General features: G+C 47.6%; 1 protein-coding gene across 5 annotated transcripts in view; it reads left to right on the forward strand.

Moving 5' to 3' along the window:
- Positions 1-5,949: 5,949 nt before the first annotated feature.
- slc52a3-1 (solute carrier family 52 member 3-1) overlaps positions 5,950-20,932 on the forward strand; it is a 63,330-nt gene continuing 48,347 nt past the window's right edge. The window contains exons 1-3 of one of the 5 annotated variants that reach the window (XM_086005795.1): positions 5,950-6,058; positions 10,045-11,189; positions 14,155-14,229. In XM_086005795.1, coding sequence (XP_085861921.1) covers positions 10,120-11,189; positions 14,155-14,229 — 1,145 coding nt within the window. In that variant the 5' untranslated portion in view covers positions 5,950-6,058; positions 10,045-10,119. Of the gene's footprint in view, positions 6,059-8,669; positions 8,826-8,873; positions 8,977-9,043; positions 9,222-10,044; positions 11,190-14,154; positions 14,230-20,932 lie in introns of those variants that run through there. The other 4 variants (XM_086005796.1, XM_086005797.1, XM_086005798.1 and 1 more) reach the window with 4 other exon arrangements.

The following is a 20,932-nucleotide window of genomic DNA, read 5'->3' on the forward strand; positions in this document are numbered from 1 at the left end:
TAAAAATGATCGTAAAATTGATTCCAAAAGTGATGCTCTCGCAGTGAAAATCTGTTTTAGACACTACTGACTCATCTCAAATTGACAAATATGCCCCCCCCGCATTAAAAATCTATCACCTATGAATTTTTTTTAGTGTTCTAAAAATAAACAGAAAACTGCATTTTGATATAAAATTAAAAAATTGTCAAGTGAGAATGACTCTGGACCTCCCTAGGAATACTCGCGTTAGCATGTACTAGACATGGTGCTATTTTGAAGGCCCAGGTGTGGGTGCAACTTAAACATTCTCCCCCCACCCCCACTCCCACTCAGACTTCGCCGTCCTCGACCTCTCACACTGTTCCAGTGAAGCTCAGCGTAAGCTCGAGGAACAGCACCTCATCTTTCGATTAGGCACTTTACAGCCTTCTGGACTCAACATAGAGTTCCACAATTTCAGATCATAACCTCAGCCCCTACCTTTTATTTATTTATTTATTTTCCATTTACTTTATTTTTTTTTCTCTCTCCCACATGGCAGCTGTCTTTCATTCTGCCAGTGCCATTTACACTTCTCTAGAGCCACCTTTTGTTTCTTAACTTGTCCCATTACCATCTCCTTTTGCCTTGCACCATCTCTTAATCTCTCAATGTCTCTTAATCCTCTCCTGCCTTCCATCCTATCACAGACCTTCCCTTTTGTTCTTTCCTCCCCTCCCCCCTTTTTCTGCCCCTACACTTGCTTAAAATCTGTTACATCTCCAGTTTTTTCCAGTTCTGATGAAGGCTCATCGGCCTGAAACGTTAACTCTGTTTCTCTCTCCACAGATGCTGCCCGACCTGCTGAGTATTTCCAGCATTTTCTGTTGTTATTTCAGGTTTCCAGCATCCACAGTATTTTGCTTTTGTACAATTTAAACATGTTGACTACACCCCTGACGAGAGTTGGATGTTGGGACATATTTGCAGCTTAAGTTGGGACCAGCCGATGGCCTGTTGAATGTTCGATGTAACTACGTCACAGTCATATTGGGAGTTGCTGCACTGTGGGAGGCGGTGTCTTTCAGAGATGTTAAACCGAGGCCCCGACTGCCCTCTGAGGTGGCTGTCAAAGATCCCCACAGCTGTGTTTAAAGAGCAGGGGGCTTATCCCGGTGTCCTGGCCACTATTTATGCCTCAACCAATATTGTTAAAACAGATTATTGATTAATTTATCTCATTGTTGTTTTGAGAAATCTACCCCAAAAATATCTGCAAACTCAGTCTCGCGTTGCCTTCTCGTCTTGCAGATCTACAAAGAAACAAACGGCCGTAACATCGCCCGTCTCCGCCCCTGCCGCAGCTCAACTGCTGCTGAAGCCCCCATCTGTGCCTTTGTTACCTCTAGACTTGACTATTCCAACGCACTCCTGGCCAGACTCGCATCTTCCCCCCTCCGCAAACTTGAGCTCATCCAAAACTCGGCTGCCTGTATCCAAACTGACACCAAGTCCCGTTCGCCCATCACCCCTGTGCTCGCTGACCTACACTGGCTCCTGCTCCAGCAACAGCTCAGTTTTAAATGCTCATTCATGTTTTCAAATCCCTCCATGGCCTCGCCCCTCCCTATATCTGCAACCTCCTTCAGCCCTACAACACTCCGAGATCTCTGCGCTCCTCCAATTCTGGCCCCTTCCACATCCCCGATTTTCATTGTTCCACCATTGGTGGCCGTGCCTTCAGCGCCTGGGCCCTAAGCTCTAGAATTCCCTGCCTAAACCACTCCGCCTCTCTCACCTCCTTTAAGGCGCTCCTTAAAATCTCTCATCCAATATCTCTTTATGTGGCTCAGTGTCAAATTTTGTTTGATAATTGTCCTGTGAAGCGCTTTGGGACATTTTACTACGTTAAAGGCGCTATATAAAGCCACAGCTGGTAAGGTATGAGATGGCCACTGATCTTGGGACCACCGCTGTCCAATAGTGCACTCTATGAGCTCCTTTGCCCTCTTTGTAGCAGTCGACGCAGACTCCATGGATTTTTAACATATACCCTTGTTAAAAACTGGACAGGCTGCTTGGGGCAGGGGGGGGGGGAAGCAGTGAAAAAAACCCACTCAAGCTGGAGGTGACTCACGTAACCAGATAGCATTCATATGGTAACGAACTGTCCTTGGGAACAACGGCCCGAGGGGCCCACTCCCAAGTCTTGATTAACAAGGCTGACGACTCATTGTTTCGGGTCAAGATGAGCTCGTTAAGTTAATCGGCTGGAAGATCAAAATGAGATTGAAAGCCATTCAAACCTGGAAGGAAGCCTGGAAACCATTTCCCTAAGGCCATGTGTCCATTAAAACCACAGACAGCGGTCTGTGTATTGGAGGGGTATATCAGAGAGCAGTTTGGATAGCTCTCTCTCGCTCTCTCCTGCCCTCCACACAATGGAACATCAAGTGGAGCAGAGCCTTGCTCTTCCAACCGAGACGGACTTCGACTAAGGCTGGGACTCGCATGCCGCAAGTAGCCAAGATGTACAGGAGGAAGCTGCAAGCAAGCAAGATTAAAAGGGCAATCTAGGTGAGCATTGCCAAGCCTACGCACCCACAAGATCTCTTAGCTGTGTGAGGGGGTGCCTGTATGTTCCTACCAAACCAGAGGGGGTTTAACGTTGGATGGGTCCTGTGATTGTTTAGTTCACGGGAGGGTGTTTTTAGGCCGTGGTAAGTCAGCATGGCAGGGGCTTGTTGGACAAGTCAGGGTTGTACTGGTTTAAACTGTACTGTTGTGTTCACACCGCTCGTACTGTATGCGAGTGGAGTGGTTTTCGTCAACCTTAATAAACACTGTACGGGTGAGCCCGAAAACGCTGTCCATGTTCAAATCTGTTCTCGGTAATCCCTATCGTCCAGAACTTGTAGTAAGGGTGTTTGCGTGCTCGCTACGGGCGGGACGAAACCACTTACAATAATTGGTGATTGCGGCAGGGGCCACAGGAAATTGACCACCGCAAAAACCGGTTACCCTCAGCACTGCACTGGAGGGTCAGCCTGGATTTTTACGCTCAAGTCCCTGGAGTGGGAATTGGACCCACAACCATTGTTCCCCAGAAGGTGCATGGCCACGCATAGCCCGGCACCGGTTTTGTCAGTGTAAACCTTCGCGCATCTGTGAAACTGCGAATGGGCTGCGCAGCCCCTTTAGGTCGCCGAGCGTGCTACCCACTGAACCATGGCTGGCAAGGTATGCGATTGGCTAATAAATGACGTTCTCATAAATGGTGGCTGTCTGATTAATTATGGGACTTTCTATTTTGGAAACATGCAGTCTAATTAGATAAAGGTTAGTTCCTTTTAATTTACTGCTTGTTATGTATAAATATATAATCTACACTTTCAAAATAGCTGCACATCTACTCAGAGGCTGAGATTTGCTTGGGAGACGACTTACCACATGCTTCAAAATTTGAAGGCTAAGGAATAGTTCAGGAGAGCATCGGGTACCGGTTCATGGGTGACCCGCGGTACTTTGTGGTCATGTCAGGACTGTCCTGGAGCCTCTGGGAATTAGAATTGTGAGCAACCCTGGAGAAAAATCACGAGGGCATTAAAAAGAATTGTTTGTATTTGATTTTCTTTGAGCACGTTTGTTTGTTAGTTATGAAAGTATCGGAGATGGGTAAAAGGTTGTCTGACTGACAGTCAAGAATCAGCCAATCAGGTAACAAAGATTTTGTTCCCTTTCCAATTGGCATGGGAAGGCTGGGCATCGCGAAGATGGACATGCCAGTCGAGCAATGGTGGAAGCATAGGGGCGGGGTGGTTAGAGGCCGGAGACTTGTTTTAAATTCATTCACGGGAGGTGGGCGTCGCTGGCATTGGCCATCCCTAATTGCCCTTGAGAAGGAGGTGGTGAGCCGCCATTTCAGAGGGCAGTTAAGAATCAACCACATTGCTGTGGGTCTGGAGTGGTTGCTAGAATGGGTAAGGATGGCAGATGACATCAAGGCAGCATTTGACCGAGTGTGGCATCAAGGAGCCCTAGTGAAACTGAAGTCAATGGGAATCAGGGGGAAAACTCTCCACTGGCTGGGGTTATACCTAGCACAAGGGAGGATAGTTGTGGTGATTGGAGGTCAATTATCACAGCTCCAGGACATCGCTGCAGGAGTTCCTCAGGGCAGTGTCCTAGGCCGAACCATCTTCAGCTGCTTCATCAATGACCTTCCCTCCATCATAAGGTCAGAAATGGGGATGTTCGCTGATGATTGCACAGTGTTCAGTATCATTCACAACTCCTCAGATAATGAAGCAGTCCATGCCGGCATGCAACAAGATCTGGACAACATTCAGGCTCGGGCTAATAATTTGCAGGTAACATTCCCACCACACAAGTGCCAGGCAATGACTATCTCCAACAAGCGAGAGTCTAACGACCGCCCCTTGACATTCTATGGCATTACCATCACCGAATCCCCCACCATCAACATCCTGGGGATCACCATTGACCAGAAACATAACTGGACCAGCTACATAAATACTGTGGCAACAAGAGCAGGTCAGAGGCTGGGTATTCTGAGGCGAATGTCTCACCTCCTGACTCCCCAAAGCCTTTCCACCATCTATAAGGCACAAGTAAGGAGTGTGATGGAATACTCTCCACTTGCCTGGATGAGTGCAGCTCCAACAACACTCAAGAAGCTCGACACCATCCAGGACAAAGCAGCCCGCTTGATTGGCACCCCATCCACCACCTTAAACATTCACTCCCTCCACCACCGGCGTACCGTGGCTGCAATGTGTACCATCTACAAGATGCACTGCAGCAACTCGCCAAGGCTTCTTCGGCAGCACCTCCCAAACCCGCGACCTCTACCACCTAGAAGGACAAGGGCAACAGGCGCTTGGGAACACCACCACCTCCAAGTTCCCCACCAAGTCACACACCATCCTGACTTGGAAATATATCGCTGTTCCTTGATCGTCGCTGGGTCAAAATCCTGGAACTCCCTCCCTAACAGCACTGTGGGAGTACCTTCACCACATGGACTGCTCACCACCACCTTCTCAAGGGCAGCTAGGGATGGGCAATAATCCTGGCCTTGCCAGCGACGCCCACACCCCATGAATGAATTTTTTAAACATTTGATCGGGGGATGAATGCAACTTCAGCCAGCATTTCAATTATTCAACTGCTTGAAAGATCAATTTGAAGGGGGTCACAGTTTGCACCTGATCAAGGTGGGCATTGGCTAAATGATTAAATTTAACTGAACTTGCATTATGGAGCAAAAAGTAAAATTATGCAACGGTGATTTGTTATAAGGGCTTCTTCTGCTGGGAATGTCTCCTTTATTGACCTAAAATCTCACGAATTACTTCGCAATGCCTCTCTGTGATCACTGGAGGGCGCTGCTGTTACACTAGCAAACTTTCAGCAAAGTCTGCAGACTGCAGCCAACTCTGGATTGAAAGTTACTTAATTCCAATTATCTGATCATGCAAATGTTTGAAACACTAAATTCCAACTATGCTGTGTTATTTATTTATTTTTAAATCTTTTTAAAATTTAAAATGTGAACATTTTACAGTGAATGACATTACAGAGCTCAATTCATGCTGTGTTATTGGTGTTGCCTAATTCAAATCATTGGATGATTCACATTTTTTTTAGCCCAAGAATTGCCTTGAACTATTACGAGTGGAACTGCAGTTATTAACGCAGTAATTAGCTTGTGCAGAATTACATGGGGTGTGGGTTGTAGCTCGGACTGGTCTGGCTGTGTGACCAAGCAGCTTTCAGTCATAATTCTGGTTTCTTTAACGTATGCAAGTGAGACATGAGGATTAAAATGTCTCATTCTTCTGCGTCTGAACTCATAAAACACACCTTCCAATATTATCAGGTAGAGAATGACTGCTGGAATCTTGCCAAAGTGCAAGGTGATGGTAGGGGGGAGTGTTATTGGCTGAAGCAGTCGTGGGGGGTTGTGGCTTGGCATTGTGCCCACGAGAGCTGGAGCCTAAACAGCGTGCAGTCCCATCAGCGTTACACTCCGGGCTAAGCTTACAAGAACTTGATCGCCCGTTTCCTTCTGCAGGTAAGAAACTCTCTCGTCTTTTTCTATTTAAGGGAAAGTCTGAACAGATCTAGGTGTCTCGGGACCTTTTTTCTGGGCACTGCTTTATGTCGGTTAGTAACCAGGCAGAAAGAAGTGAAGTAATGTAGTGTCTTTCCTGGGTCTGACCACCTTCAAACACTCGAGCTGCTGGAGTTCTGCGACGTGTGGCAAAGCCTTTCAACAACAACAACTTGCATTTATATAGCGCCTTTAACGTAGCAAAACGTCCCAAGGAGTGATTATCAAACAAAATTTTACACAGAGCCACATAAGGAGATATTAGGGCAAATGACCAAAAGCTTGGTCAAAGAGGTAGATTTAAGGAGCGTCTTAAAGGAAGAGAGAGAGACGGAGAGGTTTAGGGAGGGAATTCCAGAGCTGAGGGTTTAGGCAGCTGAAGGCACGGCCACCGATGGTGGAGCGAGTTTAATTGCTGAGTCAGGTTTCATTTCACAATCAAAGCCTATATTTCTCAATTAAAGGATCGGGTCATTAATGTAAAAGATTCTGAAAGGCTCGTTACCTCCCTTATAAGTTAAAAGGAAGGCACAATGATAAGATTGTCCACTCACAGCAATGCCACCGTAATCTTTTTCTTTTAAAATAACAAACTTTTTAGTTTAAATAAAAACTTTATAACAACATTTAAAAAAAATACAGACTCGAAATGTTTCAGAGGGAGTTAGGGAAACACTTGGGAAAGAAATATATTAAAGGATACATGGAAACAACAGGAGAATGGTACTCGAGTGGATGGTTCCAGGGCAGCCCGTGAGGCACAAGCTCAATGGGCTGGAATGGCCTCCTTATGCGCGTATCTATAGAATTACACAGCGTCTACAGCACAGAAACAGGCCATTCGGCCCAACTGGTCTATGCCGGTGTTTATGCTCCACACGAGCCTCCTCCCTCCCTTCTTCATCTCACCCTATCAACATAACCTCCTATACCCTTCTCCCTCGTGTGTTTATCTAGCTTTCCCTTAAATGCATCTTTACTATTTGCCTCAACCACTCCCTGTGATAGCGAGTTCCACATTCCCACCACTCTCTGCGTAAAGAAGTTTCTCCTGAATTCCCTGTTGGATTTATTAGTGACTATCTTTTATTTATGACCTCTAGTTTCAGACACTTTGAAAGTCACAGTTATATAGCCGTGATCTTATTGAACGGCGGAGCAGGCTCGAGGGGCCGTATGGCCGACCCCTGCTCCTGTTTCTTATGTTCTTATAAAGCTCAGGTTAGACTCCATTGATGCGTTCAGTTCTGGGCACCGTATCTCAGGAAGGTTACATTGGCCTTGGATTGGGTGCAGCACAGATTCACTAGAATGATACTGGGGCTAAAGTGTTAGATTATGAGGATAGATTGCATAGATTAGACTTGAGTAGAGAAGCTTAAGGAAGTGATCTAATTGAGGTTTAAGATGATTAAAGGAGTTGATCGGGTAGATAGAGAGAAACTATTTCCGCTGGTGGGGGGAGTCCAGAACAAGAGGGGCATAACCTTAAAATTAGAGCCAGGCCGTTCAGGGGTGATGTCAGGAATCACTTCTTCACACAAAGGGGGGTGGAAATCTGGAACTCTCTTCCCCCAAAAACTGTTGAGGCCGGGGGTCAACTGAAAATTTCAAAACTGCGATGGATAAATTTTTGTTAGGCCAGGGTATTCAGGGATACGGAACCAAGGCGGGTCGATGGAGTTGAGATACAGATCAGCCAGGATCTAATTGAATGGTGGAACAGGCTCGAGGGGCTCAATGGCCTCCTCCGGTTCCTATGTTCCTATGAAAGTCCCTGGTGACTCTGTGCCACTTGGCATTAGACAAAGCAGCAAGGCCCCCAGTTCAGTCCCTCGTGGTGAGGATTCAATGATCCCAGTCAGGGTGGCAGTAGCTGCTCTACAATTAGCTCTACCTCAGCAAAGTAGGGGGGAAAATATCAGCCAGGCTTCTTGCTTCCGATCGCTATCCAATGACCCCTGTTGTAAAGTGCAAGCGTGTGGATGTTGAGTGAGAACAGGATTGGGTGTGACTGTGACTGTGGTAGCCTCTACCCCCTCCCCCAACAAATATTCTGCCAACAATGACTACTGGCCGCTTGGCAAGGCACTGCCGAATGACTGTTGCCATGGAGATGTCCCTCATTGCGGATAGATCAACCACGATCTAATTGAATGGCAGGACAGGCTCGGGGGGGGGGCTGAGTGGCCTCCTCCTGTTCCTATGTTCCATCCCTTCAGCAAAAGAGGAAAATAAAATATTGACTTTTTTTCCAGAAATGTATCATTAACGGAGAAAGAAACTTTAGGAATGTTGAGTATCTATGGACAAGCCCCTTGTGGTTTCTCCTCCTTCTCAAAGTGTACCTAAAACAAATGCAATTGAAAGACTCCTGCACCATCTCTGTTAATCATTCACCTGCTGAGCGTAATAATGAAGTGGCTACACTTGTTTGACATTAACCTTGGAATGTTTCCTTAAGCGAGAGCACTGTTAACATAGCACGATGTCTGAAAGGGGATTGGTCACACTGCAGTAGGGGGGAGAAGAGTTGGAAGAGCTGACTGAAGGGGAGGTGGGATCATTGTGTGATTGGGGGCGGGGAATGGGCAGGAGGGGCGAGCGGCAAGCTCGTGCGTCTTTTAGCAAGATCTTACACATTACAACAGTGACTACACTCCAAAATACTTCATTGGCTGTAAAGCGCTTTGGGACGTCTGGTGGTCGTGAAAGGCGCTATAGAAATGTAAGTCTTTCTGTCTTTTCTTTTACATTTTAATAAGTGAGGTTGGCCTCCCGCCCAAACCCGACAGAAATCAGTACCCGGCCGACGGGCGGGAGCGGGATTTCGGGCTGCCAACGAGGACCTGATGGAAAGGTCCCCGGTACTGAGAGAGGTCGTAAAGGCGGGGGGAAGGAGGGGGAGTGGGGCTGGAGGTCCGGAGGCGGTCGCAGTTGAGGGAGGGATGCCTGGGGCAGGGGAGACCCAAGTTATCCTTGTGAAGTCCGCAGGAGGCACTCTCCTCCTGGCCCTAAATGAAACCTTAAATATGGAAAACTTACCTTGCCCACTTGGGGCGGGTGTCCTTGCCACCTGCAATTTAAAATTAAAGTTGGCCAGATCAGGGCGAGAAGCCAGTGGGTAAGTCCATTTAACTTATCTGTCCAGTTTTTGCCGGGCGGGAGGAGTTACAATCCCATCCCCCCCCCCCCCCCCCCAAGGTGTGGTGGAGGAGGTAGGTTTGGAGAAGGTTTCTGAAGCAGCTGAGAGATGTACCAAGGTGGGAGGCGAGTGCAGGAGAGGCGATGGTTGTGCCAACAGTGCTGATGTGGAGGGAGGGAGGACTGTACACTAGACTAGCGTTGGGAGAGCGGAGAGTTTGAGCAGGGATGCAGGAGGGTTGCGCTGGGAGAACCATAGAATCGTAGAATGATACAGCCCAGTAGGAGGCCATTCGGCCCATCGTGCCTGTGCCGGCTCTTTGAAAGGGCTCTCCAATTAGTCCCGCTCCCTGCCTTGCTCTTTCCCCATAGCTCAGCAATTTAGTTCCTTTTCAAGTACGTATATAATTCCCTTTTGAAAGTTGCTATAGAATCTGCTTCCACCGCCCTTTCAGGCAGCACGTCCCAGATCACAACAACTTGCTGCGTAAAAAAGTGTATCCACAGAATGCCTCTGGTTCTTTTGCCAATTACCTTAGAATGGAGCAAGGTCACAGAGAGATCTGCAAAGGGGGATGAGGATTTTTAATCAATGTACTGGGGAATGGGAAGCTAGTGGAGATGGACAAGGATAGGAGTAATAGAGAAAGGGATATGATGTGAGTGGGTCAGTTCTGAACCCTGGGGATAGGCTGCTGTTTTACTCCTAGATATATTCTATAAGCAAAGAATACAAATCCCACTGTTTTGTGGTGCCTTGTTTGATAAACATATGATTATTTTATTGTTGCTTTGCATTTCAGGAGAAGCTCCTGTCAGCCCTGTACCTTCTAATGCAAATGAGCGCCGTCCCTTAGACTGACCTGTACCACAGCACCATGTCCCTCACCATCCACATACTGGCCTGTATACTTGGCACGGGCTCATGGGTTGCCATCAATGGTCTTTGGGTGGAGCTTCCGCTTATCGTCAACGTGTTGCCTGAAGGTTGGGACTTGCCCTCTTACCTCACTGTCATCATTCAACTGGCCAATGTGGGACCTCTGTTTGTCACTCTCATGCACAAGTTTGCACCAGGGAAGATGAATGAGATCATTGTCATCTACATTATTATCAGCATCGGAATAATGGCCAGCTTGCTGATGATATTCTTCTGGAGGGAAACTACGCTACTGGCGGGTAAATCTCACAGTACAGCATTTCTTACACTGACGTTTTTCTTGTCACTAGTGGACTGTACATCTTCTGTGACTTTTCTTCCTTTCATGATGAGACTCCGGACAAAGTACATGACCACCTACTTCATTGGAGAAGGCCTGAGCGGCTTTGTCCCTGGCCTTGTGGCAATAGGCCAAGGTGCTGGGATGGTCAAGTGCGTGAATGTTTCAAAGCCTGACAATGGGACCATTGGTAACTTCACAGCCGGGGCAAGTGTTTACCAGATTGAAACTCATTACCTACCTGCCAACTTCTCTACTGAAGTATTCTTAGCTTTCCTCACGGTTATGATGGTTTTCTGCTTGGTGGCTTTTGTTTTCCTCACACGAGTCCCATGGTTACTTCACAAGGAGCTGAATGAAGAGCGAGTGTCTAACCAAGTGGTGCTCATCTCAACCACTGAATCAGAACTAAGTAAATACATCTCCGAGCGACCAGCGGATACACAAAGCTCCAGTCTAACTAGTCCTCGGAAGGGGATGGCGAAAGCTAAGCTCCCAGCCGAAGCAGAAAATATGGCAACCAGTACGTTCCCCAAGTACTCCAGGCACCAGCTCCTGTACATTTATCTTCTGGTTGTCTGGGTGAATTCATTGACCAATGGTTTTCTACCATCAGTGCAGGCCTATTCATGCTTGCCCTATGGAAACACTGCTTACCACCTGTCTGCCACTTTGGGTTCCATGGCTAATCCGGGCGCCTGCATCATTGCTTTGTTTCTACCCAACAGGTAGGCAACCCAGAATGTAACGGAAAAGCAAAATACTGCAGATGATGGAAATAAAAACAGAAAATGCTGTAAATGCTCAGCAGGCCAGGCAGCATTTGTGGAGAGAGAAACAGAGTTAACGTTGATGACCTTAAATGTTAACTCTGTTTCTCTCCCCACAGAATGTAATGGAATTTGGATATGGTGAGACTATTGTAGTGGATCCATTCTAATGTCTTTTACAATGCAACAGCACTGAACTAGAACGAACCATGAATTCCGTTGCCACGTCCACTGCCGTGGTACAGTTTCAGTAAAGAGCATGTCCTACCTCCTCTTCCGACGAGCTTCCTCCTGAAATAAATAAAACACAGTGTGAGGAGGATAGTACAGGAAACGTTCTTTTATCCAGCACGGACGGGACCGACGTGGTGCCAGTTCATCAAAAATTCCGGATAACCGAACGCTATAGTAAAAGATACGGAGCTGAGAGCTCCGTATAAAACAACAAACCCTGTAGCTTCAGAACAATGGGCACAAGTTGCAAGTGTCTCTGTAGCTTAGCAACAGCTGCAGCTACACCCTTGCACAGCAACAAATGGAGTAAAAAAAGTAATAAAAGTTACCTGAACCTACTCCTGAATTTTGCCAGTTAATCGACATTTCCGGTTATTTAGGGGCCGGTTAATCGAAAGTTTCCTGTAAAAGACTTCAGAAGGACACCGACAGGCTGGTGGAATGAGCAGACACAGGGCAGATACAATTTAACACACGAGAAGTGTGAAGTGATGCATTTTGGAAGGAAGAATGAGGAGTGTCAACATAAATGAAATGGTACAATTTTAAATGGGGTGCAGGAACAGAGAGAGACCTGGGGGATCACATTCACAAATCTTTAAGATAATTGGCAAAAAAAAGAGGGTGGGGATTTTTTAACAGTGACTTGTGATGATCAAGGCATCAAGGGGTATGGGGAGAGCGGGAATATGGTATTGAGATAGAGGATCAGCCATGATCATATTGAATGGCAGAGCAGGCTCGAAGGGCCGAATGGCCTCCTGCTGCTCTTATTTTTCTATATTTCTATGTTGGCACCAACTTGCTGGGAAAAGAGGAGCCATTGCCTAACATCCCTGGAAAAACTCCTTCATTGGTACAAATTTTGATGATTTTCCCAATGAATTACTGGATAAATGGATCAAGGATAATAGCATTTCTTGTACCTTTTCAGCCAAATTTTTCCTCCCCAACCCCTAGGAAGATGCCAACTAGTGGTGAGGTGCAGTCCCATGGGCAAGGGCAAACCAATGTTACCTGTGGAATCATAAAGGTTTGTAGCACAGAAGGAAGCCATTCGGCCCATCGTGTCTGTTCTGGCTGTTTGCTAGAACCAATCAAACCTATTCCCACTGTCCTGCTCGTTCTCTCTCATAGCCCTGTAAATGTTCCCCACGAATGTAGCGGTGGGACTAACGTATAAGCAGATTGGGCTCAGGCAATCCCACTGCTAAATTGGTGTGATTTGCGCCCATTTTATGCCTGAAAAATGGGTGCAACGCATACCAGTTTCTAACCCCGGCGAGTCCAGTGATTGGATAGGTTTGCAATCAGGGTTAGGCAGGTGAAGCATTGGGAATTGAACAGGTGAGCCAGCTTGACGGCAGGCAGGTGAGGAGAGGCAGGGATGACATCAGGAATTGAGCAGAAAGGTAAGAAGGGCACTGAGAATCAGACAGGCAGGCAGGTGGGCCACCAGTGAGAGAGAAGCAGATGCAAGTGCTCCCCAACATACACCTAAATTGGCACCTATGCTCCTGGTTGTCACCAAGATTCTGATGAAGCGTAATGGTGGGAGTCATCTGACATTGTGTGTCGCCTCTGTGACATTGTGTGTCGCCTCTGTGACATTGCGTGTCGCCTCTGTGACATTGCGTGTCGCCTCTGACATTGCGTGTCGCCTCTGACATTGCGTGTCGCCTCTGACATTGCGTGTCGCCTCTGTGACATTGCGTGTCGCCTCTGTGACATTGCGTGTCGCCTCTGTGACATTGCGTGTCGCCTCTGTGACACTGCGTGTCGCCTCTGTGACACTGCGTGTCGCCTCTGTGACACTGCGTGTCGCCTCTGTGACACTGCGTGTCGCCAAATTGCATCTCCTGGCAAATCAGAAGAGGTGGTCCCAAACAGGGACGGATGGGCATTCGTTGTAATAAATTAGAAAAGGTACATTTTAAAAGCCATGACAAATCCTGATAGCTTGCTGCATCACCATTCACATTTTGACCATGGAATAAAATGGACTATTTTTGCTCATTCAAAATCACAGGGACAGTGGGAGGCTGGTGAGCAGCGCTCCTTTAAATACCTGATCAAGCTCTTGAAGATAATGAAGGGGTTCGAATTGGCAGACGTAGAGAAGGTGTTTCCACTTGTGGGGGAGACCAGAACTAGAGGTCATAAATATAAGATCGTCACTAATAAACCCAATGGGGAATTCAGGAGAAACTTCTTTACCCAGAGAATGGTTAGAATGTGGAACTCACTACCACATGAAGTAGTTGAGGCAAATAACATAGTGCATTTAAGTGAAGCTAGATAAGAACATGAGGGAGAGAGGAATAGAAGGTTATGCTGATGGGGTTAGATGAAGATTGGGTTAGATGAAGATTGGGTGGGAGGAGGCAAAATGGAGCATAAATGCAGGCATGGGCCAGTATGGTCTGTTTCTGTGCTGTAGACTCTATGGGCTGGATTTTCCTAAGCCCCTGGAGTCGGGTTGGAGGCGTGCGGGCGATAAAAATCGGAGATCCGGGGGTCCCGACCCCATCCCGCCTCCATGTCAATTTCATAGGAGTCGGGTTCCCGACAAGTGCTGGAACCCGACTCCCAGAGGCGGGAAGGGATTAAAGGCAATTAAACTGCCAGTTAACAGGTAGTTTTTTGCCTATTCGCGATTTTTATTGCTGGTTTGTGGGCTTCCCGACAGCTCCAAACCACGAAAAGTTTTCGAGGCGGGACGTGGGTCTGAGGTCTTGGAGGGGTCGAGATGCCCAGTGTTCAGGTGAGTGAGGGGTTCAGGAGTGCAAAGGTAAGTGTTTTGCAAGTGTTTAAATAAGTTTAACTTACTTTTACTTACCTTTACAGGAGTCCTGCATTCCGGTGTCGGGAGTCGGCTGCAAGAACCACAGAAGCTCCGATTTATAAAAAAAAAAAAAAATCAGCTTCTTTGTTTCTACAGCAAAATGATTTTAAAGTTATCCTGAGAAAGGACTGAGGCTGAATTAGCAGTTTTTCAGTGCTTGACAGCTTCAAACAGCTGTTAAACACTGGTATTTCATGTGCCAAAAGCTTTTGACAGATGAAATGTCAATCTCTGACGTCACCTGTTGCCGGGTGGCCCTTAATTGGCCTGCTGAGCCCACAGGGCGGGCTCAACAAGGTCAATCAGAGGAAAATCCAGTGGGTTGGCCACATCTCCATGGAGGCGGGACAACAAGCCCGAATGTGGGTTTCCCACCTCCAACCCGCCCCCGTAGCAAAATCCAGCCCAATGTAACTCCAAGTACCCGGGCAGTGAAAAATGTGGCTTGTAGTTGCACAGCAGTGAAACCAAAGCAATATTTCAACCCCCGAGTGCAGTATAACTGTGGCTTTGATAGAATTGCCTTACCTTTTGTCTTATCTTTTCCTCCTTTTTAAAATGTTTCTCTTTTTTTCCTAGCTACAGGGGCTAGAAGGTTTAAATTATGTGGACAGGTTACAGACGAACGTACGAACAATGGCAGACAGGAAAAGACCCTCTGATCCATCCAGCCCTGTCCCCCACACAATTGTGATGCCTTGTGCATCATGACATATACACTCTCCCCGCCTCTTTCCCCCCCCCCCCCCCCCTCCTCCCGCCCCCCAGTCCCCCACCTCACCCGAAACCATGCAATCTCCTGGGAGAGGCGAAAAACCAGATAAAAACCCAGGCCAATCTGGGAGAGAAACATTTGGGAAATTCCTCTCTGACCACCCCCCACCCTCTCCCAGGCAATCAAAACAAGTCCAGGAGATCACTCTGGCCCTGATAATTCTATGCAGTGCCTGTCCTTTTGTGCGAGGTGATCCCCGCCCCAGCCAGAAACAGGTCCAGCTCTTGCTTGAAAGAATTCAGGGGTGATGTCAGGAATCACTTCTTCACACACACGGTAGTGGAAATCTAGAACTCACTCCCCCAAAAAGCTGTTGATGCCGGGGGTCAACGGAAAATTTCAAAACTGAGATTGATAGGTTTTTGTTGGACAAGGGTATTAAGGGATCGGGAACCAAGGCGGGGAGATGGAGTTAAGATACAGACCAGTCATGATCTAATTGAATGGCGGGACAGGCTCGAGTGGCTGAATGGCCTCCTCCTGTTCCTATGTTCCTTTTGCCTCCTTATTTTCTGTTTCCTGGTTTATTTATTTTTTCCCCAATCTTTTTCTCTTCTCTTTCTGTTTTCACATTCCACCTGCTGGTTTCTGCTGCAACCGGAGAAGCAGCCGCCACTTGGGCCCATCGGGACCTTCCCCAACCTGCACCTTCGATATCTCGTGGCAACAACTGAAGCACTCGGCCTCAGTGTGTCACCCCATTGGAATAGTCAGCCATTCGGGAGCGGCTGGGCAAGTTGTTAGGGGTGTCACTGTCTGTGAGTTTAAGGTAGAATGTGCTGTTACATGTAATCGGAGCCCGGTTTATGCTGCTGGCTTGTCTGTTTGAATTTCGCAGAGATGGTGATTTCAAGAGTTCCTTCTCAGTGCTGTTCCTTCAGTGAGGAAGAAACACTGACAGCTGAGCTTTCAAAGCTGCCAATCCTATTAAAATCAAGCAGGCGAACACAGCAGCATAAAAAAAAGACCCTCACAAGAGGACTATTTTATTTAAAAATTCATTCTCAGATGTGGGCGTCGCTGGCGAGGCTGGGACTTATTGCCCGACCCTAGTTGCCCTGAGAAGGTGGGGGATATAACAGGGGAAATCAGGAAGCAAAGGGCAGTGGAAATCTGGAACTCTCTGCCCCCAAAAGACGGTGGATGCTGGGGGACAATTGGAGCTTTCAAAACTGAGATCGATGGATTTTTGTTAGGTAAGGGATATGGAGATCAGGCGGGAAAGTGGAGTTGAGGTCGATGATCAGCCGTGATCTTATTGAATGGCGGAGCTTGGGCCGTATGGCCGACTCCTGCTCCTACTTCTTATGTTCTTAGGTAAGGGTATCAAGGTTCTTGGGTAAGGGTATCAAGGTTCTTGGGTAAGGGTATCGAGGTTCTTGGGTAAGGGTATCGAGGTTCTTGGGTAAGGGTATCAAGGTTCTTAGGTAAGGGTATCAAGGTTCTTGGGTAAGGGCATCAAGGTTCTTGGGTAAGGGTATCAAGGGATATGGAGCTAAGGTGGCTAGTTGGTGTTGAGGTACAGATCAGCCATGATCTAACTAAACGACGGAACAGGCTTGAGGGGCTGAATGGTCTACTCCTGTTCCTATGTTCCCCTTTCCTAGTCCGGATGGTTCAGCACCATATGGGACGGTGTGTCCACTGAGCTCAGGTTTTTCAATTTTATCAGATGATCTATTCGGTCAGCCAGAAATATCGAGCAATGGAATTTGACTGCGAGCAAAGGCACATTTTTAATCAGAATAAGTTGTTCTGCTTTGCAGAAGGTTTAATAATAGACCTGTTATTGTGAAAGGGAAATGCAGAATTGCCACTGCTTAGTCCTTGGGGCGCTGTGGAGCGTGTTTTATGGATCAATGGATATCTGCTTGGGAGTACGACTGGAGGTTTTATTAGTAACAATAGACAGAGCTATTCAAGTATTCCATATAACCTGATGGTTCCTGTATTGGAGATGCCAGGTCTGAATAATCGAGGCAGAAGGATGCATTGTTTTTTTTCCAGTTTTTGCTCAATTAGCTTTGGGGTCAGAAAGAAATTTTTGCAGAACTTTTCATGAACAGATTAAATAAATGGTACAGATTGTACATGGTCTGAAGATAAAGTCCACGATCGGGCAGATTGTACATGGTCTGAAGATAAAGTCCATGATCGGGCAGATTGTACATGGGCTGAAGGTAAAGTCCATGATCGGGCAGATTGTCCATGGGCTGAAGGTAAAGTCCATGATTGGGCAGATTGTCCATGGGCTGAAGATAAAGTCCATGATTGGGCAGATTGTCCATGGGCTGAAGATAAAGTCCATGATTGGGCAGATTGTACATGGGCTGAAGATAAAGTCCATGATCGGGCAGATTGTCCATGGTCTGAAGATAAATTCCATGATCGGACAGATTGTACATGGTCTGAAGATAAAGTCCATGATCGGGCAGATTGTACATGGTCTGAAGGTAAAGTCCATGATCGGGCAGATTGTCCATGGGCTGAAGATAAAGTCCATGATCGGGCAGATTGTACATGGGCTGAAGATAAAGTCCATGATCGGGCAGATTGTCCATGGTCTGAAGGTAAAGTCCATGATCGGGCAGATTGTACATGGGCTGAAGATAAAGTCCATGATTGGGCAGATTGTACATGGGCTGAAGATAAAGTCCATGATCGGGCAGATTGTCCATGGTCTGAAGATAAATTCCATGATCGGGCAGATTGTACATGGGCTGAAGATAAAGTCCATGATCGGGCAGATTGTACATGGGCTGAAGATAAAGTCCATGATCGGGCAGATTGTCCATGGTCTGAAGATAAATTCCATGATCGGACAGATTGTCCATGGGCTGAAGATAAAGTCCATGATCGGGCAGATTGTACATGGGCTGAAGATAAAGTCCATGATCGGGCAGATTGTCCATGGTCTGAAGATAAATTCCATGATCGGACAGATTGTCCATGGGCTGAATATAAAGTCCATGATCGGGCAGATTGTACATAGGTTGAAGATAAAGTCCATGATTGGGCAGATTGTCCATGGGCTGAAGGTAAAGTCCATGATCGGGCAGATTGTCCATGGGCTGAATATAAAGTCCATGATCGGGCAGATTGTACATGGTCTGAAGATAAATTCCATGATCGGACAGATTGTCCATGGGCTGAAGATAAAGTCCATGATCGGGCAGATTGTACATGGGCTGAAGATAAATTCCATGATCGGGCAGATTGTACATAGGTTGGAGATAAAGTCCATGATCGGGCAGATTGTACATAGGTTGAAGATAAAGTCCATGATCGGGCAGATTGTACATGGTCTGAAGATAAATTCCATGATCGGACAGATTGTCCATGGGCTGAAGATAAAGTCCATGATCGGGCAGATTGTACATGGGCTGAAGATAAATTCCATGATCGGGCAGATTGTACATAGGTTGAAGATAAAGTCCATGATCGGGCAGATTGTACATGGGCTGAAGATAAAGTCCATGATCGGGCAGATTGTACATGGTCTGAAGATAAAGTCCATGATCGGGCAGATTGTACATGGGCTGAAGATAAAGTCCATGATCGGGCAGATTGTACATAGGTTGAAGGTAAAGTCCATGATCGGGCAGATTGTACATGGTCTGAAGGTAAAGTCCATGATCGGGCAGATTGTACATGGGCTGAAGATAAAGTCCATGATTGGGCAGATTGTCCATGGTCTGAAGATAAAGTCCATGATCGGGCAGATTGTACATGGGCTGAAGATAAAGGGGTGCTACCAACTTTGCGACCAGGCGCGGCAATAGTACCGACGCCCACGAAATTGACCTGGAGGATTGCGGCGGCGGTAACCACTAGCGGCACGATCTCCTGCGCCTGGAGATCGTGACGTCATTGCTTTGCGCATCGCCCCGGTAGCGCCCCGGACCCGAACTTCGGTTCCGCCCACCCCTGCAGCATCGCCGGGCAGCAACACCGACAGCTGCAGGAGGCGTTGTTCGGGAGGCCGGGCGTTTCGGGAGCGCAAGTTAAAGGGGATGTTGGCGCAGTAAGTAGTAAAATTGTTGCAACGCAGTGTTTGAATTTTTTTCCCATTTTTCTTCGGCCACGTTTGATCAGCCCGGCGCTCTACTGGAGGGCACGGGGCTGATCAGGCCTGATCACGGCTGCCGTTGGGGAACCAGCTCACCAGTCCCAATGCAGAGCCTGCAGCGATGGCCCTTCCCTTTAAGGGAGAGTAGGAACCTCGGATGGCGGCAGTGCGGCACGGGACATTGTGCAGCGCTGCACCACCACCCCCCCGCCTGCGTCCTTCAGCGCTACAGGAAGGAAGTGGCGCACTTGATTTAGCGCTCCACTTCCTTCCTGAAGCGCTAACAACAAATTTACAGAAAGCTGTTAATCATTAGCGCCTAATTCTTCCAGCTTTCAAAAGTTAGTGCCCCATATGGGGTGCTCCTGAATTTCTCCCCCAAATTCTCCTTGGAAGGGGTGCAACACACATTCACCAGAGTGATACCAGGGCTTTAAGGGTTAAATTATGGGTATAGGCTGCATAAACTTGGCTTGTATTCCCTTGAGCTTAGAAGGTTGAGGGGGTGATCTGATCGAGGTGTTTAAAATGATTAAAGTCATCACCCCTCTCCTCAAAAAAGCAACCCTTGACCCCCCTCTGTCCTTGCAAACTACCGGCCCATCTCCAACCTCCCATTCCTCTCCAAAGTCCTTGAGCGGCTGTCGCCTCCCAAAATCCGTGCCCATCATTCCTGGATCTCCATGTTTGAATCCCTCCAATCAGGTTTCCGCCCCTGCCACAGTACCGAAACAGCTCTTATCAAAGTCACAAATGACATCCTATGTGACTGTGAAAATGGTAAACTATCCCTCCTCGTCCTTCTCAACCTGTCTGCAGTCTTTGACAGGATCAACCACACCATCCTCCTCCAATGCCTTTCCACCATTGTCCAGCTGGGTGGGGCTGCACTCACCTGGTTCCATTCTTATCTATCCAGTCGCAGCCAGAGAATTGCCTGTAATGGCTTATCTTGCTGTTCCATTACCTCTGGTGTCCCCCAAGGATCTATCCTTGGCCCCTCCTATTTCACATCTACATGTTGCCCCTCGGCGACATCATCCGAAAATACAGCGTCAGTTTCCACATGTACGCTGACGACACCCAGCTCCACCTCAGCACCACCTCTCTCGACCCCCCCTACTGTCTCTAAATTGTCAGAATCCTTATCCGACATCCAGTACTGGCTGAGCAGAAATTTCCTCCAACTAAATATTGGGATGACCGAAGCCATTGTTTTCGGTCCCTGCCATAAACTCCGTTCCCTAGCCACTGACTCCATCCCTCTCCCTGGCATCTGTCTGAGGCTGAACCAGATTGTTCGCAACCTTGGTGTCATATTTGACCCTGAAATGAGCTTCTGACCACATATCCGGCCAATCACTAAGACCGCCTACTTCCACCTCCGTAACATCGCCCGTCTCCGCCCTTGCCTTAGCTCATCCGCTGCTGAAACCCTCATCCATGCCTTTGTTACCTTTAGACTTGACTGTTCCAACACATTTCTGGCTGGGCTCCCACATTCCCCCCTCTGCAAACTTGGGGTCATCCAAAACTCGGCTGCCCGTGCCCTAACTCGCACCAAGTCCCGTTCACCCATCTCCTCTGAGCTCGCTGACCTACATTGGCTCCCAGTTAAGCCACGCCTTGATTTTAAAATTCTCATCCTTGTTTTCAAATCCCTCCATGGCCTCGTCCCTCCCTATCTCTGTAATCTCCTTCAGCCCTACAACCCCCCGAGATATCTGCGCTCCTCCAATTCTGGCCTCTTGAGCATCCCTGATTATAATCGCTCCACC

This window comes from Somniosus microcephalus, chromosome 13, assembly GCF_052327205.1.
Source record: "Somniosus microcephalus isolate GS21.2 chromosome 13, FLI_Smic_1.0, whole genome shotgun sequence".
NCBI classification, from domain to species: domain Eukaryota; kingdom Metazoa; phylum Chordata; class Chondrichthyes; order Squaliformes; family Somniosidae; genus Somniosus; species Somniosus microcephalus.